General features: G+C 43.4%; 1 protein-coding gene across 3 annotated transcripts; it reads right to left on the bottom strand.

The window, feature by feature from the left end:
- Positions 1–12,395: 12,395 nt before the first annotated feature.
- XRCC2 (X-ray repair cross complementing 2) lies at positions 12,396–26,564 on the bottom strand. 3 transcript variants are annotated; one of them, XM_063416170.1, is made up of 4 exons: positions 26,487–26,559; positions 24,404–24,507; positions 22,063–22,144; positions 12,396–16,495 (listed from the first exon to the last, which is right to left on the bottom strand). In XM_063416170.1, exons 2-4 carry the CDS (start codon positions 24,413–24,415, stop codon positions 15,780–15,782), a joined length of 810 nt encoding a protein of 269 aa, XP_063272240.1. In that variant the 5' UTR covers positions 24,416–24,507; positions 26,487–26,559; the 3' UTR covers positions 12,396–15,779. The 3 variants fall into 3 exon arrangements, with proteins under 3 accessions (XP_063272240.1, XP_063272232.1, XP_063272224.1); XM_063416162.1 differs by lacking the exon at positions 24,404–24,507 and having other exon boundaries at positions 26,487–26,564; XM_063416154.1 differs by lacking the exons at positions 24,404–24,507; positions 26,487–26,559 and adding an exon at positions 24,196–24,396.
- Between the last annotated feature and the right edge of the window lie 670 nt (positions 26,565–27,234).

Here is a 27,234-nt window from a genome sequence, read left to right as displayed (position 1 = left end):
CCATGTGGATGCACTTGCAAGGAACAGCTCTTGGCCTGCAAGCTCCAGGTCAGACACTCTCCTTTGTGAGCAGAGTATACAAACCCCAGCAGCTCTGACTGATCTCTTTTTCTACATATTCCTGCAATACAAATAAGCCATCATGGAATACCAGGATCTGTATAAAATTTAACGAATACGGGAATAACCTTTCTCTTATGATCCCATTTCTGGCCCCATTGTATTTCTTCCTTGCAGGTTCATATGCTATATCTCTAATCCCTTGTTTGTAGATTTGGTATGTGTGCACAGCCAGAGATATATCCCTGATTGCAGTTAATCCTTTGAGTGTTTTTACATTATACAGCATATGTCCAGGGAAAGTTCTGTCTTGTGCTTTAATGATACTCCCTGATCCTCCAGTGACACTCCTGGAAACAGAAAATCACACCCACCTGTTTCCATCCCAGGCAGTTCTCAGGCTGTGAATTGGGTTTTCTTCCACATCACAGAAACAAAGAGCCTCTGAATATTTTCAGAAGTTCAGTCTGATGTGTTTGCAAACCTAGAAGAGAAATGAAAGGTTTGTCTAGAGGCTGGATGTCAGCACACAAAGGCCCGGCACTGCATCTTTGGATTTGCCTATGATCTTGCAGGGGTCAAAATCCTGGGCTGGAGCTGCTCAAAATTTTCTTTTGAGGCTTATGATAGAATATGTTTTTCTCATTAAGTAAACTCTACCAGAGAATAAATATATTTGCTATTTTCAGAGTGGTGAGGCTCTGGAACAGGTTGCCCAAAGAACTTGTTAATGCCCCATTCCTGGAACTGTTCATGGCCAGGCTGGACAGGGCTTGGAGCATCTGGAAGGTGTCTCTGCCCTATGGCAGGGGAATTGGTATGAAGTCATCTTTCAGGTCTCTCCCAGTCCAAACCTTTCTATGATTCTATGATTCTAATATTAATTGGCTTGGACTTTAAGTGTAACTTTAGGAATGAGTGCTTTGGATTTTCTGCTGCAGGATTTTACTTTAGTTGCAAAATCTGTCAGACGTGTTTTACTTTAAATTCCCAGTATATGTGCTTAACCTTCATTGCACCTTGAGGTAATTTATCTGTAAATGAACACTAATCAAGAAACCTGAAGTCATGTGGGATGCTTCTAATATTTTGAAGATAAGTAATATTAAGCCTAAATCACATTTAAAGGGGATATTAATTGAAGTAGTAGAGCAGGACAAATCAGTAAAACAGAACAGCAAGTCAAACTGGGTTATAGTTGCCTTGCTTTCCACAAAAGCACAAAGTACCCATGGGGTATTAATTATCATATTAATTAATATTTTTTTCAGTTCTTTGAAGAAGATAGATGTCTACAGCATGCATTGTGCAAAACCAAGAAGTGGTCAGTCCTGCCTATTAAAATAAACTAGGAAATAAAACCAGATGTCAGGAACCTCCTCTGCTGGGGGTTGCTGGTTCACAGGAGAGCTCCTAGAGATGGTTTGAGCACACAGCTCCATGGTGAGCCTTCCAGCCCCTAACTCTTGGCAGTTCTGCAGGGGATTAGGATAACTCTGTTTCTCCCAGGTTTTCCTGTCAGATCTGCGGCATCATGAAAGGTTTACTGGGATAGAAAAAGAAGACAGGGAAGGGTTGGAGGGAGGAGGGGGAGGACTCATCATCCTTGATGTAGCTATTGAACAGCTGGACTTCAAAGACTGCATTAGTCACCCCAGGCTCCACATACAGTCAGTGGAGAGGAAAAAGAACTCAAGACATTTGTCTCAGGACAGGAAATGCCTGTTTCCCTGCTGCCTATAGGAGACATGTAGGTACCTGGATACTGGTGAAGTTAGCTGAGGTGACCTTGCATGGCCTATTGGTAATGGCAGTCTCCTAGAAGGAGAGATCTTGAGTCCTGGCCTCTGCTTTGGAGACTTCTGATGGAGTTTGTATAGATGACAGGTCAGCCAGACACAAGCATTAGTGAATGCAGAGTGTCCCTTCTTCCTCCAGCCAAGGAGAGTGCATTATCCCAGGGACTGAGTGCATTATCCCAGGAGATGTGTGTTTGAATGTTCTTTTACAGGAGAAGGAACTCGGTCCATGTGCTGCTTCCAGCAGAGTGCTTTGACCATGAAGCAACTGAAAGTGGGGACCAGCTCCTGTACAGCCCTTGCTCTGCAAGGCAGCAGTGGCTGCCATTACCTTCTGGGAGGAGGAAGATCTGCAGGGAGGCCTTGCCATGACCCAGCAGCCTGGACAGACTGCTTGCTTCAGGGGCTTTAGGCTGAAGAGCAATTTCAGAGCCCTGGTGGACTTGGAAGTGAGCTGGGTGCTGAACTTTCAGGCTTGTCATGCCTGAGGCCCTACCTAGGGAGGAGCACAAGACATCACAATTAAAAAGATTGGCTCTTCACTGTCCACACCTGACATCTGGGCAGAGAGAACCTGAACCTCCCACAAGGGTATCAAACCCAGCTCCTGTTGGCTTCCCCTGGGTTTCGGGCGGCCCTTGGATGATCCATGGAGGATCACAGGGGTGAGGCACCAGGTGACAGCTGCTCCAGGGCACTGCTGTTTTTCCCAAGCCTTGCAGCACACGCCAGCAAAAGCCTTGCAGGCAGAAGACTCTGCTGCAGACCAGTGGGAGGGAGAGCAGGAGGAGGAACGACACAACACATTACAGCCAGGGAAAAGGATTCCGCATCAGGGATTATGTAACTTTTGACATGTCCTACATATCACGATCCAGTACCAGGGAGCTCACGCTGTGCCCTGCCACGTTAGCAGGGCTCCCTGTAGACAGTCACTGTTAAATGACATTCCCGTCCTGTCAGAGCTTCTCCAATTTCACGTCTGCCTCGTCCTTCTGGGGCAGCTCCTCAGATCCCAGGTGCTGCGTGGCACCAGGCTGGAGCTGCACGCTGCCCGTGCCTGTGCCAGGGGAAACCGCCCTTATCTCCTGCTTCAGCTCCCTGCAGAAGGACAGAGGCTCACGGACAAGCCCTTCACCCCACTGCAGGCCAGCACCCACTAGGACGTGGTTTGCATTTAACTGCACCTCAGGAGTAGGAATCCTCCTTTGGGAAGCAAAATCCTTTGGCACTGTTACCAGACCAAACCCATCCCTGCTGGCTTTACAGCCCCTGATGGCTTTTCCACATTTCCACATGGGACTGAGCTCTCAAATGCATTTTACAAACTTGACCAACTCTCTCCAATGTCTGCTGGGGTTTATTTTCCCGCTGATTTTTTGCTTATTCCAAATGAACTCCACACCTTGATTTTTTTTCTCATTAGTTGTTTTTTCTTTCAGCAGAGAAAATGGGCAAGTGGAAGTGCATCACATGTACAGTCTGGGAAGAGCACAGAGGCAGCCAGGCAGCCATTGCAGGGGTTTGGCACCTCGCTCAGGAATGAGCACATGCAGGTAGAATGTTATTCCGCTGCTCCTGCTGAGCACTCAGCAGTTCAGCCTCTGCTGAATCCCAAAGTCGAGCAAAAAGCAGCTGGTTAAGGTGGAATTTGAAAATCAGTCATAAGATAAACAGGTTGCAACATTAAGCACTCTCCAAGGGAAAAGCAGTGTGCAGCATATGTTCTTACTTTGGAAGATATTAAAAAAAAAAAAAAACGAAACAACAACTTTAATGGACTCTTCACTGGCTTATAGTAGTGGAGCTGTTAATTAATTAAATAACTATATGTGAATGGCATCCATTGGGAAAGAGCCTCACAGCTTCCAGATGCCAGTTACTGGCCCCATTACGGGCCTAAAACTATTACAGTAAATCATTACATGCTCCAAGATGAACTGGCACACGATTGCTGTGAGGAAGGATGGAGCTATTCTCACTTGTGCCATTTTGTGCCAGTTTTTATCTAGTGAGATTAATTAGTACTTTTAGAAGTGCAAGTCAGAGCTATAAAATATTAAAGGATATTCCATCAATGGAGTGGAGACCTGCTTAAGCAGGGCTTTTAAAACTTTTGGATGTTCACGGGTAGATGGGAGTTTGAAGAGATAATGAACAACATCTGATTTTAATTTTTTTTTAAAGAAAGGTAAGATGTATAGCCAGTGGGACTGCATGAAGCCTCCTTTGTGTGCTGTGGGAATACTCAGAGGAGGATATTAAAGTTTATCACTGAAGTTCAGGTGCCAGGTAAGCAAACAGTTTCTCAGGCCAAAACCAATCATTTAAGGCAGTTATTCCAAACAGAAAATCAACCAGAAAGTATTAAATAACCTTTTAGCCTGTATCCCCTGCTGCGAGGGGAACATTTTCTGACATTGGATAGCAGCCTAGAATCTATGATCTGGCCTAGAAATGGCTTTTTTTTACTTCTTCTTATTTTTTAATTAATAAGCTATAAATTTTTACGCCAAATGACCACTATGGACCTTTCTGTCTTTTTAGGCTGTGAGGGGGAAAACCACTGAGTCACCTACATCATTGGTTGCCCAGACACACTGTCCTTTGAAAATCTTCTTGCCTGCTCTGTCTGTTTTGAAGCCCAAAAGCTGAGTACTGAAGAGGCACTCCAGGGACTGTTTATACAGTTTACCCAATAATTAGTTCTTAGAGACATTAATTCATGGATAGACACTTCCTCTGAGAAATTATTCCACAGCTGAAATTCCTCCCACAGCTGGACGAGTCAGGCTGAGCACATGGGGCTGGAGATTTTGCAGCCCATCAGCCAGAGCTGGGAAGGAGCAGTGCCAAGGGATCTGCTGCTGACACTGTCCTCTTGCTCCAAGCCCCGCTCTGAACCACGTGCGAAATCTCTCGCCTGAACCTGAGTTCAAGCAGGGTTCAAGCGGGGGCAGAGGGGCCAAGGGGCTACAAGGAGCCACTTTTGCTGGTGCTGGTAACCAGCCCTCCCACACAGCCCTGCTGGAGCAGACTGGGAGATGCCAGCACTGATAGGCCTCTCCTGCTTAACACAACCTGTTTGTCCAGAAGGACAGACAGATCTCCCTCGGCTCAGTGGGAAAGTGTCCCAGACTGTTCCGGAACTAAGAGCCTCCACATGCCCCCGGGACACGGAGCAGGAGGGGCAGTGGGGCTGTGGGTGAAATGCTCTGCTGCTCAGTCACATCACATCCAGGACAGCCCGGCTTGTCAGGACAACATCCCTTCCCTATACCACACTGTGCAGGCCACAGGGTAGAGCACGTGTCCAATAGCTGTTCATCTTGGGTAGAAAAATCAAGTTTTTGTTGGGTGGGGGGATTTACAAGAGAATGAATATCTCAGGAAAACCAACCTCATCTCGCTGCTTCTCCTAAAGCAAAGGTAAGGCCACATTCACACAAATCCTACAGGGAAGTGGGACTTATTGTGCCAGAAAAGCATGAGGCAGGGTTTGCTGACTAACCCCTAGTTAAAGGCAACAAATTGATTTATTATATGAGCATGACAAATTGAGGCACCGGTCTTGCAAGTTGGGCTGTGTGAGCAGCTCCCTGTGTCCACGTGGCTCTGATACAGCCCAGTCAGGCTGACAACTGGGAGTTGTAGTTGCCAAACCGGGAATGCTGCTGGCTCGATCGCAAAAGGTTGGAAAGTTTGTGGTTATACTTCTCTGACGCGCCCGAGATTTGGGTGGGAGCCATGGGAGCTACAGCTCCTCTGCAGAGGCACAGGGACAGGCAGCTGCTTTGTCAGCCTTCCCCAGCGTGTGTGCTGGGAAGAAAGCACGGCCTTTTCTGCTTTTAAATGAAAACAAATTGCTTTTAGGACCTTGGATCTGAAGAGGGGAGTGTCATCGTGTGTCCAACACAAACAAAAAACTGAGCTGAGCCAAGACCAGCCCAGTGCTTGTCTCCCATTCTCTGGCTGTAAACACAAGAGACTCCTCTTGGCTTGTGTGAGAGCGGGAGGGAATGCAATCACCAAGTAAAAAATGTTGTTTCTACCTGATAGTTTAACGTCATGTAGGCAGGAGTTGTGCTTTTCTACTCAGCACACTTTTCTACTCCATGGAGTCTTTGACTGGCCTCTCCTTGTAGTAGAGGAAAATAAACTGAAATAAAATGGAGCTACTTTTTTTGTGCCACACAGATTATTAAACTTTGTTGGACTTTTCCTGAGTGGAACATACATACCAAAAATACCAGTGTGGTCCTAAGCCATCAACATGATGAGTGATGTGTTTGGCGGGAAAGGGCTCCAAGTCAGTGGGGCATGGAGAGTACAGGGGACTGGGCACAGATGTTTAGATCATGGCTTTTGATCCAGAACAAGGGGGCAGTGAGTGCCAGTCATCACAGGCTGGGAACAGGACATTCCCATTCCCCTGTGCACACTGAGCCTGTGGATACCCCTGCAGGCCTCGGAATCACAACATGAAGCAACAGCCACTGTCAGCATGGCCTGATGTCCTCCAGCCAGCACCACCTGCCTCTGCCTGTGCATGTGCTTTCCTAGCCACCACAGTAATTTTCTCATGTCCCATGTTCTGAGTAATTTGGGAAAGAAGCAGGAAAAAGGAAGAGAGCCATATATAATGATCATAGAGTTAATGGTGGATTTCAAGTTTCTAGGTGGAGGAATAATGGATTAGTGTTGGAAGTCTGGTTCAGTTATGTATGTTCTGGCAGACGCAGCTGGAGGAAACCTTGAGGTGTAGATGAAAAGTCCATTTTCACTTTGTAAAGATGTATGCACACCCTTAACTTTAAAGGTATAAATTTTCCCATTGACTTCCCTGGAACTATTCATGCATTAAACATATGCGTGAGCCTTTCTAGAAATAGGGAATATAAATGAGGCTACCAAAATAGTTAACCAGAAATACTTTCTGTACAATGGAATAGAAAAATTTACAAGAGGTGTGCACATAGGAGCTCTTAGGAACACATAAGCATAGGTCACACTGTTAAAGGACAGGGCATCATTGCTTGTGTATGAGAGGGTGTTTTCAGCTCCCTATAGAGCAGACTGGAGTGCAGTTTGCTTTCGTTACGTTAATTAAGCAATTTACTGGAATTTAGCATGTGGCACATTGGCAGGAGGCAAGTTTAACTTGGGTTGTGTGGCTGAGATCCTTTCATTGCGTTGACAACCTTGAGTCCTGCCAACAGAGCAGCACACTCAGTGCATTCTGCTGGTGGCTTCTGTGCTAAGTCCAACTTAAACAATTCCATTGGGGCCTGACAAAGGGGATGGATAAAAATGAACAGGATCTACATTACTTGAGCAGTCTGTTGTGGGCAAGATATCCCAAGTTTGTTCATAAGTAATGAATTTTGATTCAAGCAGTAGCTTACCTGGGCTAGCAAGAATGCTGTTAGCTATTAGCCCATTATTGTTTTTTTAATATTCACATGGAAAATATTTTTATTGTCTGTAGCTGTTTCTTCACACTGTTTTTCTTGATAGGTTTATTGTCTAGGTTATGCTGTAGTCATTAGCATTTATATCTATAGGTTGTTCTGGAGTTACCATGGCCTGTTTAGAATATCAGCTACACAAACTTCCAGCAAATAAGCAAAATTGAGACTTGAACTGGTGGTTGGAGAACAACATGAACCCAGCATACAGCACAACCAAAACCATTAGAGGCCACGGGACACTTGTTTGCCGAAGCTGCCCTATACACACGGCTTTTAGACCTGTGTTGGTTAAAACACCTTAAAACAGACCTTTAGGCTTTGCTGTTTCACGGCAGAAACCTGAGCAAGTCACATCCTCAACCATCTTCTATGTTTCCTTTGATGAATTAAAAATGAGTACTCAAATAAGACCATCAACTAAAAGTCTGCAAAAAAGGAACTCCTTATTCAGGAGTACTTAAGGCTTTTATACAGTTTCACAGGATTGGGGGGTTTGGGTCTTTGTATCAAGACTACGCTCTGACCTCTCTTTTCTTCTGTATTCAAAACCTAATGTCACCCTGCCCAGGATTATCCAGATCTGCTTTTCAGTATCAAGACCAATTAACTGGTGAGAAGGAGAGCTGGGGGGAAACAAGGCAAATCCAAAAATGAGATGAGGCTTCAGTCTCTACTTCAGTCTCCACTTGTATTTATTCTGGTTTCCAGCAGGCTTCTTTTGGCAAAGAGAGATTTACTGCTTGAGCTTTGGCACAGTGTTTCAGACAGGGAGGAGAGCTGGGACCACAATGTACAAAAATGTACCTCGCATTCAGTTTTCATTAAACAAAAGGATTTCTCCATTGCCTTTGAATGTCCTCTTTCGTGTCACGATGGCTTTGCAAGATGAAATGTCTTCTGTCCTATCTGTGTGTTGCTGTTGTTCACAAGAATCCTGGAGGCAGCTAAATATATGTTTTAGTCTGTGTATGAATTAACATTTTAGTTTTAGTACATCCTACCCCATAATTATACTGAATTGGTTTTGGAGAGTCTGAAAGCCTACCTGCTTCCCAAATATAATGGTTTTGGCTTCAAATAAATGACAGGACAACAGTGACACTGAAATCATACAGAGCAGAGAGTAGCCAGGACCAATTCTACATACTGAGAATTCAGCAGGTTTTGAAATTTTGTACTGATGATTTCTTATCCCAACAGAAAGCACTTTTGTTTGTGGCACCTTTATTTTCCTAGAAGCTAAACCTTGCTCTTGGAGAAAACAGGTTGCAGGATCAAAAGATCTAGAAAACCAGCCTTGTTATTCTGTGTCTGCATTTTTATCATCTTCAGGCTCGAATTCAGCTGTGCTGTACATGTAAAGGTGCAAATTCAGAAGGAATCATTCAGAATTTTCTTCATCTACAGTGAGTTCATTTAAATACCTGTCTGCAGCACCGCCTGCTCTGTGCTCTAGCACTCCTTCCTATTTTTCCCATTGTCCATGGTATCTTTGATCAATCCACGAGTGGAGCAACCCTGTGTTGAGAAATGCACAGCCCAAAAGGGAGTACGGTTTTAGTTCAAAAAACAAACCCAGAGAATTTCCTTTTCCTGCCTTTGGGGTGGGATACCACACACACTCTGTCTTACTAGAAAAGGAAGTATTGGGAAATTTTGTTTCCTAGAAGAGCTATTAGAGGCAGCAATAAAACCCAAACCAACACAAAAAGAAAAGCCTGTTTTGCAACTTTGACACTCTGTTATGCTGCTCTTTCTCATTACTGTTTGGTTCATAGCCACTACAGCCATGAGGGTGGGTAACATGTCACCGAGACTGGTGGATATAACCTCTGTCCTTCATTCAGAACAGGAAAACCATCTGAGCTTCTTTACCAAACAGAAGTGAGTTCAACACAAAACATAGGCACAGGATCCCACCAGAGCTGAGCCACGAGCAGAGCTGTGGAATTTGATGAGAATGAGCGACAGGGGTTTCCTTTGGGGGTGTCTGTACTCCCTGACAGTGGTCAGGAGTCACTGCCACCACACGTGAGCATTGTGCAGCTCCAGAGGAGCAGAGCTGGCTCTCCCTGTGCCAGGAGGGATGCCAGGAGCAGTGCCCTGGTCCAGGAGCTGTGCTGACCTCCCAGCAGGTGCCCCCAGGTGAGTCTCCTTCAGGCTGTGCTGCGATGTTCGGTCACAGGGGTGAACTACTGACAGCAGTGTGAGTTGATCTGCAAGCAGCAAAGACCTGAGAATGTCAGAAATTCCCATTTCCATCACTGAGAAAGGCTGATTTGCTACCGTGGCATGGTGAAAATCAGGCATTTCCCTTCTGAGTCCAGGGGGGCTCTCACTGACTCCTCTGCCATGGTGGGAGATGGAACCTTTCCTGAGCATTTAGCAGTGGATCACAGACACTCTGGCAGGCACCAGGCAGCTGAGCCCTGCCTGCCTCCAGCTAGCACTGACTGCTCCTTGATTTAACCACACCTGTGGGAGCAAAGGAAAGAGCTCAGCCAGTTGTTAGGATACTTACGGAATCCCACAGGACATTTCCACAAAATTGACAACTGTACTAGTAAGTACTTTTTGTGTCTGCTCGAGGGACTGAAATGTTGAAGTTATTATCTGCAGCAGGGACTTCAGGCTTAATAGGCTCAGAGTGCTTGTGCAGGCCATACAATCAATGGGAAGGGGCATGTAGTGTCAGCCTGCAAGATTTGTTGTGAACAGGATTGCAGAATAATCATATTTGGAATGCCTCCACGGATTTTAAAGATGGTGAGCCCTTTCCTTTAACTGCGTGGGCTATTCAAATTCCTGGCTCCACTGGCTTCTGTAACTTCATTGCCTATGCAACTGGTCTACAGCATTTGCTTAGGGGATTCATAAATTTTTTTAAAGCATCATTTTTTTCTGATGGGTGAAAATACAAGCACCTGTATAATTTCAAAAAATGTGATTTTATTATCAGAAAAGTGCCACTGATGCATATGTAACTGAAATGCAAGCAGTGGTGGTAGTATGACTGCAGAGCCGCTAAGTTAAGGCATTAAAAGAAAAGATGAGGGAAAGTTTAGCCATGACCTTGTAAGTGAATGTGCCTCATCATGGGCAAGATTGCTTAGCAGCCATGGGGACAGGGTGGCCTCCCAGCAGCTTCTTGCTTCTCAGAAGGGGTTGAACGGTGCCCCATCTCCAGCTGTCACAGGAGCTTCCAGTGGCAGTTTGTCCACCAGGACATGTTCACAGGAATGGAAAAGCAGAACAGCAGCTCTGGTGGTGTCTCCTCTCCAGCCAGGTTTTCCTCTTCATGGTGGCTGCAGGCTGCTCCTGCACCCCCCTGACCTTTTGAGAGTGTGTTTGGTTTAGCTAAGCCATTCTTTGCTACTATGGGTATTTTTCTACAGGCTCTGGAGAGAAATGGAGCCCTTTGCCTGCCAACTTTTGATGACCAAATGGCTCTCCTGTTTCCCATACATGGGCAAAGCCTTGAGGAGTTTCCCAGACAGCCTCTTCTCTTCTCAAGCCCTTCCCCTCTCACTTCCCTCCTCACAGAGATATTGGGATGGAGACAGAACTGTCAGTGATAGAGCCTGACATGTACCTCAGAGACAGCACTGCCCACCAGAGCATTCTTCATCAGCAGTATGAATGTGCAATTATTCTAAGTTAAAATTCCTACTCATCCTTTGACAGATGTACAGTCCATTCCTTGACCTTTGCCAAGCCACCTTTGAGGCCTTGACTTCTGTCTGCCACTGCAGGAACCTCACAGCCTTGTTTGGCCTCTTTTTGGAGCAATGGCCTAAAATCTTATCCTTCTTATACTCAAACCCCAAGATTTCTTTTCTTTCCCATCTCCCCCACGACCAGGAGGTCTTTAGCACAGGCCCAGTGAGATGTACGAGAAAGAAACCTGGCAAAGGGTTTTAATTAACTCTAGTGGTTGTGCCAGCTCCTGCAGAATGAGAGTGCCAAGATCCAAGCATGGCTGCTCACCAGCATTTGGCAAGGCGGTGACATCTTGTCACCGCTATCCTGGAGCACTGAGGCCCACACAGGTACAAGGACCAGCTGGCTGGGGCACGGTGCAAAGCAGGGTGGGAAAGCACAGGAAAGAGTGCCAGACTTCTCCCAAATGAAGTCGCAGCCCTGTTTCTTCAAAATCATCTACTCAAATGTGACATTACTCTTGATTGCCAGCAGAATCAAGCCTCCACGGCTTCTTACCAGTTACACTGATGTGTCACAGGGGTTCAAGCTTCCCTGTCTGGGTGGCCCAGTAATAAAGGGTGTACAGAAACCCTCAGCAAAGGAGAGAACGACTCACTTTCAGTGAAGCTTGCTCCTGCCACAGAAAGCTGCAAGAGTGCTCTGGAGCTAAGTGCCGACTGTTGGGAAGGTGCCTAGAGCTGGAGGGGAAAAAATCCCCCACATAAAATAGGAACTCTCTTTTACATCTTATTCCTTCTGGGTCCAGAGCAGGGGAGTTTTGTATTTTCATTATAATAAGCTATAAGGCATCTACATAGTGGAATCCATATTCCCAGGTGGGAACAACCTACAGGTCCACTCTAGTCAACCTTCTCTTTGAAAGTATTACCATGCTAGACAGGTCTATGAACACCTAATGGGCTCTTTTGTCACATTCCATGTTATTCATAGCCCAGTGCCCCTCTGCTGTCTTGTCTCGAACACAGGGATGGCCAGACCTTTGATTTCAGAGACTGCTGCAGGGCATCAGTTTTCCATCCAGATCATGCACATGCACTGCATTCATGTTCCTTTACCTGTCTGAATTTTTTTTCCATTGCCAAAGTCCTCCAAGCCCTTCCAGTGCCTCCCCTTCTTTAGGAAATGCAGGGGTCCTGTGCTACTCTGTAGTTGTTGGATACATGGCATCTGTCTGCAGCTTTTACACAGGTGAGAATTCACTGCAAAAAGTTGGATTTTGGTGCTGTGTAGCAGCTTTATCCTGGGATGGGTGTTAAGTTTGGCACCAGGCTTGGTGATGGCAAAATGATGTTGCCCATCGCCCCAGTACGGTATTTGCATATCAAAAGTACCTTCGAATAAAGAGGTTCAATAGACATTTTATTAGAGCAGCCACAGAAAAAAGTCATGTTCCTCTTCAGACACAATCCAAGGCTTCTACACAGCTGCCATCAACGTGGGATTTCTTCTTCCTCTGTCCATTATTCTCCAGCAAAAATACAACTGCAGGTATATTTCCACAGGAGAATATTTATCTTCTGCCATTTCCAAACTTCAGGGAAACTTAAGTTTCTGAGATTAGTTACATAAGAAAAAGGAAACTTGAATTTTATGTGCAAGTGCAACTTAAACCAAGCAAACTGTTATTTGTATTTTATTTGCTCTATAAAAAGTCTAGGAATACAAAGAACTTTTAACTGAATATAAAACTCAACATTTTCTTTCCAAGTGTCCATAGAAATACTAGTTTAGTAGAAAAGAAATATAAAACCTGCAAAACACCTTAATTTGATTTTGCTAAGAAGCCCTCTTAGTATGAAAAGGCTGGGGGAAAGGGTGAACTACTTCCTCTTTATTTTAAGCTTGCTGCTCTAATTCCATGTTGCATATGAAACAACAAACAAAATTCTAAGGAATGTAAAAAGTTCCTGTGCCTACAAAAGCCTTAATAATACCACCCTGAGCTGAAGAACGATGGCACTGACATGAAAGGATTTTCATTTCTAAGAAATACCTGGCTAGATCAGAGTTCAGGAATACATATATTCCATGCTCTTCTGCAGGGCTGATTTAGCACAGACCTAACCCGAAATGTGCTTCCTCCCTGGGAGACTGAGCTGCAGCAGCTCAGGGCACCCCAGGTGAGACAGTGGGCTGGAGTCAGGGTGGTACCTCAGGTCTAGGTGAGAGAGCAGGATCTGCATTAACCAGAGTATTCCAGGGATAATGTTACATTTCCTACACCCTTCCTGGCTCACAGGGATGGACTGCAGTCTCCACTAACTACAATCAGTACAAAATTCTGAGAAAATTCTCCATTTTAAAAATGGCAAACCTCATGTTTACTTTACCTGCAGAGCATTAAGGTACAAACAAAATTGCTGCTTCCCAGGTTATCACTGCATCTTTCTGACACTTGTATCCTAAAGGTTCATTTTTCCAAATGGCATAATTTTGGCAGAGGATGAGGTCAGTGAACTCCCAGATTATGTACTGCCTATCTCTCCTGCAGCATTACAGGGAAATGCAGATGCTCAGCACCTCAGAAATCCAGGCTTGCTATACAGTTAAAACAAATGTGCAGAGCATGAACATTACAATTACCAGAGAATTAAAAAAACCTGTCTGCATTCAAAGTAAAAATAAAACTGGGAAATTTTAAAATTTCCTGAGGTGCTCTTTTTGATCAACTAGAACTTTGGCTTCATTTCAATTTAGGCATTTCTTTTATAGTACAATGCAAAATACAAACTACATTGTGAATAATAGAAAAGCTTTTTTTCCAGATGGGAATGCCAGAACATACCCATTGTTTTTTTTCTCAAGCATATTCTTTAGCAAGTATGATTTTATGCAGAAGTTAATCATCAGTGGAGCTCTATTCTCCAATGGAAAGGGGGGCTGTTTGTTTTTGATTTTTTTTTCTAGTAGAAATTACATAGTCCTAGAATTTTAAGATTTTAAGGTTCTCTAGTTCTACTTGAAATTTCCCATTCTTTTTCACAAAAAATTAAGTAATGCCCTTTATCATAATTCATAGTGGAAGTGTCTACCTCATGATAAACTTGGGTCCATTCTAGGCTGAATAGTTATATATTTTTTCATGGATTTGTGTACTTATGCAGGTTTTGAAATAAAACATATTGGTGCTGATGGATGAGAAAGCACAAATGAAGTGACATTCTATAAAATCATCAGCTCTGGGGAGATGTTGAAAAGGCAAAGTTTGCTTGTGTGTCAGAGTAAAAGAACTGATGGAGTGAAGAAGTGATAAGATGGAAGGCTTAAAATGAGAAGAGAAAAAAGGAAGTTTTCCCACAGAAAGAATAATTAAACTGAATTCATCGTGAACAGACACAGTGGAACCCAAGAGTAACTGAACTATACACAGCTGGGATTCCAGACATACATTCAGCTTGAAAAAACTGCTTCAGAAGTCAGGAAATTCAAAGGTAAGTGTCTCACAACAGTGTTTTTTAGGCATCTTCCTCAAAAAGATACTGAGCTAGATACTTCTTCTTAATATGCATTTTTGTTATTAATCTCTTCAATCTAAACTATGAAACGTGCTGTGCAACATGACTGAACAAACATCGCTGTGAGAAGTATTTCCCCCTTGTTTGAGTAATTTGAATTTGTAAGCTAATGTAAGTTTTTGTAGTAAATAATGTACTGTGTGCAATTTTCTTTCTTGTAAAGTACTTTGAAGCTTTCAAAGGGCACTCTAGGTTCATAAATAATGTGGTGTTCTTTGCCAGAACTGTAGGGCATTTTTCATAAGTTCTGAATCTTCTCTGCCAGAATTGCAACACGGTACATGCCAAATCCTGCACACAAATGTTCTACATGTGACAAATACATATTGGTAAAGACCAGAGGCATGGCATTCCTGGATTTCTTAGAGAGAGTGGGGAAGGGAAAGAAGTGGAAAGGAATAGTGAGGGCAGAGAAAAAAGTCTGTGCATCATTTTAAAAAATGGTAATCAACAAAAAAACCCCTCCACTCCCTAAACAACCCGTAACTTGCACTTAATTATTTTCAAAAAATAACTTGTTTGCTGCATGAAGCACAAACTCACAGGTACCCAGAGCTGGGTCTTTACTTTTCCTTCAATTATGGAAATCAGGCCTCCATTTCTTTACTAGCTGAAGATTCTTCAATGCCAGACGTTTGGAAGGGTCAGAACGCTGCAAGCCCTGCTCCTCTGAGCACTCGCTAACATAAATGGAGAGGCTGAGAGCCAGGAGAAGAACAGTCAGGATCACCTATTTAACAGGCTCTGAAAATGAATCCTCTTCTTCAGCCCAAATCTAGAGGGAATAAACTAAGGCCAGTGTTTATAAAGAGTGAACTCTGACCTCTTTGCAATCTCTGCCACAGACAAGTAGGCTCCTACTTCTGGAGCTTGGAAGAGAAGGAGTGTAAAGCAGTAAGGCCCAGAAATTCCAACAGGCATTAGAGGTTAGATTGCTGAAGGATACCAGGACTTTATGTGTCTTTGGTTACCATTTCCTTGATTAAGCACAAAGAAGTAATGTCAACATTCCTCTATAGTTTGGACTGAATTGCTGAAGTAATTCATAAATTTTACCATTCCCTGACCTTCACTGAATTTCAAGGAAATGGTGACAACAATTATTAATCACCCAGCAATAACCAGCTAGTTGAAAAGTTACTAAAAGCTACTTAGACCTAATCAGGCCTTAAGCACCAGGATTTGATAAATGTTTACAAAATAAACTGATGTTAAAACTGAACTCCACATTCTGCAACACTAAATGAACGTTTTACTGTCTGGTGTCTTTTGAGGTGGCAAGAAACTACAGTAAAACCTTTGCTGTTACCAGAATTACTCTGCTTAGAGAAAAATATCCTGTGGGTCACCATTTGTTGCCATGATTTACAGAGATACGGTCTGTAGTCTGTCTCAGTCTCATGTGGAAGTTTTAAAGGTAAAAAGCTTTCTGCAGGGTTTGCAGATTTCTGCATGAGTGTCTGTGTGGTTGCAAAGAGGACCAAGTGGTGCTGTGTCACAAGCTTTTCAAGGATGTTAGCACATTTCTTCAGGTTCATCTCCTGCAAGGTCAGACTCTCCCCTCCGTTGCTTCTGTCTATCCAATAAAAAGCTGACAAACTGTCTAAAAGCAAAACACAGAGCGAGGGGTGAGCACAGAACAGGTTTTCTAGAGAGTAGAGAGTGAGGAGTAGCTGAGTGCTACTACTGCAGCTCACAAGGAAAAGCCTTCCCAGGCACTGCTTTATCATTTCTTCTGTCCCTTGCGCCAGTCTGTTCTCCAGAATGGTGACCAGCCGCAGCATATCGAAATGATAATCTGTGTCAACAAACATGACTTCTACTTCCAGTCCTCCCTCTGCTTTGGGAATGATGCAGCGGGCTATGAGGTGATAAAGCATTTCTGTTTTTCCCGTCCCTTCTGGGCCATGGAATTCAACAACATCTCCTGTTCAAAAACAAAGCAGCACGTTGTCAGGTAAGAGCATTTATAGCCCAGAGTTGGTTTTCAGTGTTTTCTGAACCAATACTCACTATTCCATAAACTGGGAAATGCATTTTATCTGAAATTCATAAAATTGTTTAAATCCTGGTTAGCAGCTACCAAAAGATATTTCAGTTTTCAAGAAAGGCCTCCAAAGTGAAGTTAATCAACTGTGAACAAAGGTTGAAAACCTCTGCCAGCACCATCGAGGAGACTTCCATCAATAGAAGGTTGGCAACTGGATTTCATCTGTAACATTACAGGCAAAAGAAGGCAGAAGAGGAAGCTGCTACACAAAAGTGGCTAAGAAACCATCTACACTATGCACACACGATTAAGAAATTACAAAGTAGAGGACAAAACTAAAAAAGAATTGACATATTAGAGGTCATTTCACATAGATGTCACATGCTGCATGTCACACGATTCCTACACGAATCTGTGACTGGTGAAGAGAACACCAGTGAGTTTATTTGGCACTCACGTTCTACTGTGGTGACAATAATGTGAAACTGCTTCTTTTGACAAGGGAGACTCAGGGATTTCTTCAACTCCAGGCAATGCCTCTGTCTGGAGCAAGGAATCTCTGTTCATAAAAGGATTCAGCCTAATTACCTCATCCATGTGGGTCATAAAATACATATCATAAAAATTTAAAATGTTAATTAAAAACAGCATTACGCTTCATTAGGAAACCAGTTCTTTTGTTGGATGTGAATACAAGACACTCTAAAGCCTTATCCAAAGTCTTCTGATGTCTTGTATCAGAGCAAGACCCTAGAAAAAGTTCATTTATTAGCTGCTTTTTATAAATTTCTAATTTTGGGAACTGGATTATTTATTTATGACGTTTTGGATTTTATAGGCAGAAGGGTAACTACATGCAGTAAGGAGAATCACACAGCTGTAATTGCAGGAAGGTGAGAGATTTCCACGGCCTTGGCAAGTGCAAATGGCATAACAGCTTTCCACAGGGGGATGCGAGATTAGAGAATTAACTGCAACTTTCCTTAAACATGTTTGTGCCTGCCTGAGTTGAAGTTGACAGGGTTTTTCAAGTCACTGCTCATCTTCCAGAGGGTGTCCTCATTCACAAGTGCCTATGTCAAGATAGAGTTTGGGATGAAGGGAGGAGGATGGTAGGGAAGAAACCAAGCTCTTCTCCCTTTGCAAGTGTTAAAAGCAATTTACACCTGATGTGACAAGTCTGTCCATTTCAGTGACACTCAGAAATACCATTTCTATGAATTTCTGATACTTTGAAATTTATTAAAAACCTTGATTGCCTCCCTTACTAAACTGTTCTGAATGGCTCCCTCACTCCTGAGATGAAAAGTAAACTACACTTCCTGGGACGTAAGTGTTTATTTTCTCTTCCTGTCCAGAGGTCACAGTGCCCAACTCTGACACTTGCAGCCAGTGGCTCTGCTGTCACACAGCCTGTGCCAGAGACATAACCACACCCTGGCAGGGTGAGATACCAGCTTGGAAGAACTCCTCCTAAAAGTGCTGGGTAGGTCATTGCCTCGTATTTTGTCTTTTGAAATATTTTAGAACAATTGCGTAAGGCAGCTCTTGATAAGGAACAAAGTGTATCTTTTGCTACTGGCTGTGGCACAAAACTTCTGCCAGCCTGACTGGCATTTCTGAATCCAAACCAGTAACTGAGTGGGGCCAACAGGCAACACACTGCTTCACCTGCCTGTACAGCAAAATGTGACCTGCTGGATTCAAAAGTGATTCTGGGAATAAATGCTGCACTTTTTCTATTTGAAAGATGTCTGTGTGCTACAGATTGACACTGCATGAGGTTTTTTTATTGGCAGAACTAATAAAACTTATTTAAGTAAAAATTCTAAGTTCAATGACAAAAATCATTCTCAGAGGTGGTGATGGTTTATAAGTGTGAACAGCAAGACAGCCAAGCACTCCTTAAAGTTTGTTCAACATTGCTGAAAGAGATACACAGCTGCCTTGTAGCTTGACCAAGACTCTTGAGTTACTCTGAAAACAGTAACAGCTTGGACTGCAAGAAAACCTCAAGAGAGCCGGGGGTTTCTGTGCCTTCCTGATTATCCAAGAGGCTGCCCACAAGAAGAACGGGTGCAAAACAGGAGCCATTTATAGCAACATCTATAAATGTAGGGTTTCACTGAATTAGCAACCAGGCTGTTACAGTAAGATAAGAGGGGAAATTCATTTCTCTGGATCAGAGAGGACAAACCATGACACAGCAGAGGAGGAAGTGAGGCCAGCAACATTTTCAAGAAGCCTCTGACACGCTGACAATAGGTCACAGAAGAAATGGAGTGATCAGGGCTAGCATCATCCATTAATGTCAGAGCAACTTTGAAAGGAGGATTAGTAAAAGGGACTGTCACGAGATGAGAACAGGCTGAGAGGCAGAGCAGGAGCAGCACTTTAACATGGAAGAAAGTTAATGAGAATTTTTTCTATTAGAATTGGTGTTGGCAGACGTTAAACATATCAGTAGATGAATGTTCCATTAGCTTGGCAAAACATGTAGAAGACAAACTAATTGGGTTAATAAAGACTTAAGTTTGTGAAGATTTAACAGATGGAGATGGATGAGCAGAGTGGTTTCACACGAAATTCAGCACTGGTGAATTCAAGAGTTAGGTTTTAAGGAGTCCCTCAACACACTGCCTGGCTCGGGGCAGTCTGAACTGGCCCATTATGGGCAGACAAAAGAGAACAAGAGTCCACTCCTATGAATGGGCATGCACATTAAACTAAATGATGCTGAAGAAATGTAAATGTTTATGTAAGATTAATATATTTGAAACTGAAACACTGTGCTCAGTCCTGATCATCAGTTTGGTGTTATGTTTTGAGTGGGAAGAGTCTAGTTTTTGTTTGAAATCAATCCACCAGCAAATGGTTAAACTCTTTTCTGACACTGCAGATACAAACATGCTGCTGGAATACTCAGCAATAACTTTGTGTGTTCCACATTGCAGGCTACCTTCAAGTTCCTGGGCTGGTCATTTACAATACTGTGCAGAAGCTGTCACTAATATTTATACCATTTGTAAGTGAACTAGAAAGGCCTAATATTTACTCCAAATTAATGTTGGGTGTCATGCAGTTGGTAAACATCAGAGCCTTACACTGACACCCACACCTTCATGCCAGTAGCATAGGGGAAATATGACTGGCAATAATGGAAGATTATTTAATGCTTGTGTCACTTTTGGTCCATTCCAGAAGAGCTTAAATAGTACGTAATTAATGTACTTATGTGCTCTTAAACATGCAAGTCCATCATAATTATAAGCAGTGGTTAGAGTATCATATTAATACCTTTATTACCTGTCCCTATTTTACAGTACCCTGACACGCAAGTTATGAACACTTAACTAAAATGTAACCTTTGGATAGTTTATTGAAACTTCATATATTTGTTCCATTCAAATTCCATTAGAAAAAAGAGTAATTTAGGTCTTTGCATTGCTTTAATCACAGCATTTTAGAAGAAGAGCTGTTCAGTATGGACTTCATGGGCAACATTACAGAATTCCACAGTGACACACTAAAAGTCAAGCTTGTGACAAATGGAGAGGTAGGCCTTCAACAGGGATTTAAGACTGAATAATGAGAACACACATCAAAATAACACATGGGCTCACATGAATACTGTGGTATTAAAAGACAAAGCAAAAACATAATAAAAGGTGAAGTCCATTTATATATATACAGCTAAAGAGCTGTGCTAATTTATTAGGCAGCTTCATTAATGTCAGCCAAAAAGCATGACCAGTACGGGTAATAATTGATACCATTTGTTGCAAGCAGAAGAAAAATACATGTGCTTCAAAAGTTCAATGACTCTGTTGGCACACAGAAACCAGTGATGGATTTTAGAAGGTTTCCAGCCATCTTAGGACTGAGGTTCTGGAACAGTCTTCAAACAGACATGAGCAACATATAAAGCTTTAAGGGCAAAGCAGATAATTTGACATGAAATTATCTAACACTATGGACTGCAGCAAAGGCAGTTGGTGATCCCCAAGAAAACATCTTAAAATCTGTTTGACTAGTACATAACCAGTCCAGTCTCAAACATTTGTTTGCTGTGTGTAAAGCTGACTAAAAAATACCAAACATCCAGACTAAAAGATAATTTAATATTTATGTTTTGAAAAAATACAGTAATATCTCATCTTCTAAAAAAAATAAGAATTTGAGAGCTTCATGAAGCATATACCAATTTTACTCCTGGCTCTTAATTCTTCTTGTGAGTAACACAGCAGTTCAGAAATTAGAGTATTTAAATATTCTTCTGTGCTCTAGTTGCACTGCTTTAGCAGTATTTCTCCACCCTTTATCATTGTTCTGTCACACTGGAAACTCTCAGGGCAGGAATCATGCACTGCTAAAGCCCACAAGTGTTCTCCAGTGCTGAAAACAATACACAAAGGGCCTCACAGTGACTGTGTTTGAAGACTAAGCATCATCATCTCCCATCCAATTATCCTGATTCTTTCTATTGCTTTTTCTGCTCCTTCTTCTGAACCTTCCACATTTGTGGGAATTCAAACTGCAGGCAAGTGTGCTGCTAACTACTGAAGCCCCAGACTTACCCTATGAGGTTCACTCACTCCTACATCAATTCCACAACAGTAGTGCCTCAACACTGATCCTTCCAGTTTGCCACTCATATGCCTTTTTTCGTGTATGTTTTTAGTCTTGTGTAATCAGAATTGTCTCTTCCATCATGAAATTCATGAAATTTCACACAATCTGAAAAATCAGTCGGACTTCATGAATAGTGTATTAATTTCTGTTTAGTTCACTGATTTCTTTCATTAAAATATCCAGTCTTGATCTTAAAATTTCTTATACTGGTGTGACTGAAAGATTACCCCATTTCTGCAATCTGAAATTGTCATTCATTCACTGAAGGTCTCTATGAGCCACGTTGATCCTGACATTGTGAACTCATTCAACTAATTAGTACCTATGTCCATAATGGCATTGTTTATGAAGTTCTATCTAAGCATACTTAGGATTTTTCAGGTCAAGACTGAATGGCTTGATGACTTGGCTTCACTGAAAAATACTGTTTGCTCATGCCCCTTATCCTAACTTACCCAGACAACTCTGTATCACTGAACTCTGCTATTTACTGAACCTCATGTTCTTTGCAAATTTCTGCAGTTATGACTTGGTGGTGGTTGTCTAGACCACTGATTAATAAAAACAAACAAACAAAGAGGTTTAATGACAGACTCTAGAACAAACTGCTGGAAAACTACTGACACTGACCAACGTGCTTGGTATTTACACACCTACACCTGTGTTTTGATATGCATAAAGTAGATTTTAAGGCCTAATTTAATAATGTTTGGAAGGGTGACTTTGCATCATTCCATTTCATCTAGTTTGCATTGAACTTCATCAACAATTAAAATTCTGATCTAGGGCAAAATAATCTACTTGTATGCTTATCTCTGAGAATACTTTTACATGAACATTTTTCCACAAATGGGATAAAGACACATTTTTACCATGAACAGGAGATCCTTCCTCAGCAAACAGATAAGGTTCGAGATTCTTCAGAGAACTCCTGCCCTCGAGTCGTGCAAGCAGCTTTTAAAGACAAGATAAAGAGCCATGCTGTTAACTTAAAATAATGGACCTCAGGAAACAAATTTAAAGGATTCTAAGAATCTGACAGTTTTCCATGACAGTCCTATTGAAAGATTAGCCTGATTTCAAGAATGTTTTCATAAATTCATATGGAAATGTATAGTCTGGACTACAGCAGCAGAAGGTCCCAACCTTACAAACAATGAGCACACATTCAGTGGCAGTGAGGACTGGAGATGTGAGGGGAAATAAAGTTTAAAAAACAAAGGCTGTACAGGGACACTAGTGAGAGGGATCACCCCCAGTGCTCTGCAGTGCTGCCCTTCCAAAGAACAAAGGGAAAGAACAACATTTGTAACAACCATCACCTCCAAAAAGAAAATACTGGCTCAGAGGTGAAACCTTACCAATCACCAATCCCCTGAGCCAGCCTCTCTGAGCATTTGTAAGTAAAACCATGTGCACTTCACCTGAAAAGTTACACAGGACTCCTCTGGGCTACAATCCTATTATATAATAGTTACTTGTTCAAACAGAGTATGGATTAAGAATGTTCAAAAGTAATTAGTCACCAGTGGCTCTGCAAGAACCTTTCTAAAGCAAGCTTGAATTTGTTAAGCAAGTTCTCCAAAGCCCCTTGTAAAGCAAGTCCATCGTAAAATTAATTAGTTCAAAGATCATGGACAGTTTCTTAAACTGAGAGGTATTTGCACAGCAAGTAGACAGGTATTCACAAACCCTGTGTTATTAGTAGTTCTGGCACACTGTGTAAAGTGAGAATGAACATTTTCCCTGGTACTAGAGCTGTTATTCCCCACATGTATTAGCACACATGAGAAAGGACATTATGATGCTCAGTGTCACCAGAGCACCTACCCTGGTGACAAATGCTACATCCTCCAAGAAACCCAGCTGTCATTTAAAGATCTGAACAAAACAAATCCTGTTCAGTTTTATCCCATCCTCAAGACCAAAAAAGCAGTGAGCACACACCTTCAAACAACTGCTGCCTTCTCTTGCTCTCCTCCTTGTCACATCCATGTCACATTTGCTCTGAATGATCTTAAAAATTATTTGAACAGTTGTGTGTGTGTGTTTGCCTTTAACAGTAAAATAAAACTCCTTCAAATGATTCTGAATTTACTTCAAGTGGTCACAATGGGAATCTAAGTGTGACATTTTCATTGACATTTTAGACGTTCCTTCCATTAACAAAATGTCGATGTGTTTGCCTTGGCCTCTTCACACATATCCAGGAGAGTTTTCTAACTTGTCCTCTGAAGGGCCAAAAAACCACTCAAATTGACCTTGCTCTGGATCAGCAGATCCTCCCGTTACACTCCACACATTGTGCAGCACGGAAAAGACACAGGGAACTCCTGGGAACCAGGAGGGTTCCATGATCTGAACAAGGCGAAAATCCAGATGGACAGATGCACGTAAGAACACAGGAACAGAAGCTGGGGCACATAAACCAGCAGCTCTCAACTACCAAGAGGGCCTTGGCAGACCCTGTGCAAGCAGCTGCCAGGGCCTGGCCCCAGCCCTGGTGAGGAGAGGCTGCACCCACAGGGGAGAACTGGGAGTGTCTCACCCCTTTGTCAGCAGTGGAAGTTGAGGGAAAGAGGAAAACCACCACAGGCTGCTGCCTTCTGATGCTCTGCACTTCTCAGCAGAGGAAGCACTGCTGTGGCACACAGGGATAACAGGGGTTCAATGATGGGCACTGCTGGGGTCACAGACACAACTACTGCTGGCCTGAACACACTGCTGCAGCCTCCTGCTGCTAAATTAATTTGTACATTAACAAATATACCCAGTGCAGTTTATTTTTTCTGGAACAGCCAGCCCCTATCTCCTCTTAGACTATCAATCTTTAAGTTTACTGAGAGAGCTCTAGAAACACACAGTAAATTGATCACGATCGTTTAAATATGAATCTGCCGTTATTTAGATGACAAATTTATGTATTAATTTTAAATAACTACAGGTGCTTTCTCTGAGCACTGCTCATGGAGGTAATTGATGGTAATTTGCTGATGATAGCGCACCTGTGTTTTTATCAAGCCTGTATTTACTTCCGAGTTCTGAAGCAGAATCTCCAAAGGCACTTGCCTCATTAGTGCCATGCTGGGAGCAACAGGGTTCCTGGCAGAAACAGCGAACAATTTTCCTTCAACTCTCACAAAGGTTTGTCCACACTGCAGCAGAAGTGATGGAAGCAAGGCTGAGATGAGACACTCCACAGGCATCCCTCACCTCTGCCCACATTGCAGACAGGGACAGCACGGGCTGTTCCAAATGGAGCAAGAGCCAGCCTGGCTCGGCTCCAGGGGAGGCATTCCCACTCCTCACATGTTCTTCTGGAAAATGAGAGCGAGAGAAGTCTTCAGCATGTAAAGGGCAATCTGGAGGGTGGATGTCAGGTGTCCCGTACAGACAATGTACAGAACACAGCAGTACAGCACCGCTGGAGAGAACCTTGGACTGGGAAGAGCTTAGAAAAAAATCCAAACTCAATTTCAAATCCCATTTTAGAGACTTCAGATTCTATAATCAATGTGTAGGTGCTCATTTCTTCCTCCATAAGCCCCTGTTCATCTTTTTTTACACAGAACACCACCCTTTAAGCAACCTGCTAGTGGCAGCTCCTCACTCTTAGGTGTTCTTTGAAAATGTAAGTATGCCAGCAAGAAACTGCACAAATGTGCAGTGACGTGTAGAGAACAAGCTGTACAGCAAAAGCTCAGCAGCAGCTGGGTTAAATGTCATTAATGACAAAGCTGATGAGACTCAAATATTTCAGCTATGCCTTTTATAATTTATCACCCTTTTAATAAACAAATATGCATATGGACAGTCCCACTGCTTAATGCATGACATGGTTGTACTCTGTTGGTTTCACCAGAGCTGTGCATCAATGGAAGCACACACGTACGTCTTGTCAGGAATGAGAGATTACTTCATTAAAATGTTAAAGAAATTCAAATTAAACACTCCAGCTCTGGTAGAGGCTGTGAGCTAACCTACAGGCTATTTACACATACAAACCTATCTCGAGTACTAGAGAAAATTTAATTCTCAACCACTATAACCGCTCTGACTGAGCTTTTGTAAACTTGGGGCATGAAGACGAATGCAAGCTATTTATCATTACTTCTACTGAGACACACCAAAGGTGTTTTGCAAGAAGTTCTAATTTGTTGTATTAATTATATTCAATAATAAAAGCACAATACTGCGGTCTCAGTATAACTCAGTAAAATCTGACTTCATGCATGAGACTATTTAAAGAAGGATTGTTTTAAATTAAGTGGTTTCAGTTCCAAGTGCTTTTCCCATTTTTTGTCTGGACACTGTATTCACACACTGACTTTTCTTAACCCATTGGTGATCAGCTCCTCCCTTGTTCCAGGTTGGATATCCATCCACTGCAGGCAGTGTGCATTCCCTGTTGGCACCACTCATGTGGATAAATAAATTCATTTACCCCTTGGACAAAGAGCACAGCCCGTGCCCTTAATTCGTGTCTATTTGTCAATAGTGGACATCTGGTACTAATTATTTTTTTAAAAGTGTCAAAAGGGCTTAAAAGCTCAAGTCCCACTAAAAACCACACAGAGCTTTAACAATAAATAAATATTATCACATTTTTCTGTTTTATGTGCATATTCTGGTACAGTTACACAGAAATCTCCAAACAATTAAGTTGCTGATTGCAAGTGGAAGTTTCTAACAAATAAAACATCCAGAAATGAAAAAAGAACTAATAAAACAACACAACAAAATCCCAAAATACAGACCTCTTGTCTCCTAAAGACGAGGAAAACAATTCTACCTTACATAATGTTTATTTATAGAATCATAAGTTGGAAGAGACCCAACTTTATGATCACCAAGTCCGAACCTTTAAATGAAACCTTCCTCACAGGTCTTCTTCCTTAGGCATCCCCTCCAATGCTTGAGAGGGGAGCGCGAAGGGAATATTTATAAAGGAATTATCGAGACACCTGAACCAACCTCCCCCCGTGCTGCCAGACGCGCCCATGGCAGGAGCGCACCCGCATCCCCACACAAAGGCAGAACAGGGACCCAGGGAACCCTGATCCCTCCTGGATCTGCAGGAAATCCACCGGGAAAGCCCCCGCGGTCTCTGGGGGCGGAACTCCCTCCCTCACGCACCGCCCCCTCAGGAGGCCCCGCGGGGGCTCCCCCGCGCCCGCCCCGTGGGAGTGAGGGGGAGAGGCTCCACGCTCCTCTTTTCCCCCGGCTGCGGCCTCCACCGGCCGTCCCCGCCCGTGTGCCCGGGCCCGGGGGGAGCGGAGCGGGGGCCGCGCCTCACCTGCGTGCCCGACTCCGCCCCGCCGAACGCGTCACCCATGGCGGCCCCGCGCCCGCCGCCCCGCAGCGCCCCCGCCCGGCTGCGCCCTCTGCGCCTGCGCGGCTCCGCCCCCGGGAGCGCGGGGTGGAGCCTGCGGCCTGCGGAGTCGCGAGTTCGCGTCCCGCCCCCGCCTCAAGTCACGGCAGCCCACAGGCCCGTCCGTGGTAGGCGAATTGGGAGTCCTTGGACACGGTTGGGAGAATCAAAGAGTGAAATGAGCTGGAAAAGACCTCCGGGGTCATCGAGAACAACTTATGAACGAACTTCACCATGTCAAGCAGGCCACGGCCTGAGTGCCATGTCCAGTCTTTCCTTAAACACCTCCGTGGGCTGCCCATTCCAGTGTCTAATCACTACTGCTGAGAATAAATTCTTCCTGGTGCCCGTCCTAAACCTCCCCTGGCACAGCTTACCTCATTCATGACCTCTTGTTGTGTCCCATGTTACCTGAGAGAAGAACCTGATCCCCCCCCAAGAGACAAGCTGTTTATTTATTTTTAAGGATTTGTCTTTCTGTAGGTGTGTGTGGGTTTTTTCTGCTCCTGCTGGAAAGGGGCAGGTGGCTGGGCTGCTGTGACTCAGGGGATGCTCCTTGGTGACACTGGATAGCTGTGACTCAAGGGAAGCTCGTTCGCGTGCCTGCAATTAAACTCTTGACGCCTGCAAAACTGCTCTTTGCCAAATCCAGCTATCAATTACAGCTTAAATT

This window comes from Prinia subflava, chromosome 1 (genome assembly GCF_021018805.1).
Source record: "Prinia subflava isolate CZ2003 ecotype Zambia chromosome 1, Cam_Psub_1.2, whole genome shotgun sequence".
NCBI classification, from domain to species: domain Eukaryota; kingdom Metazoa; phylum Chordata; class Aves; order Passeriformes; family Cisticolidae; genus Prinia; species Prinia subflava.
Note: the sequence above shows the minus strand (reverse complement) of the source record. Positions and strands in the feature narration are given on the sequence as shown.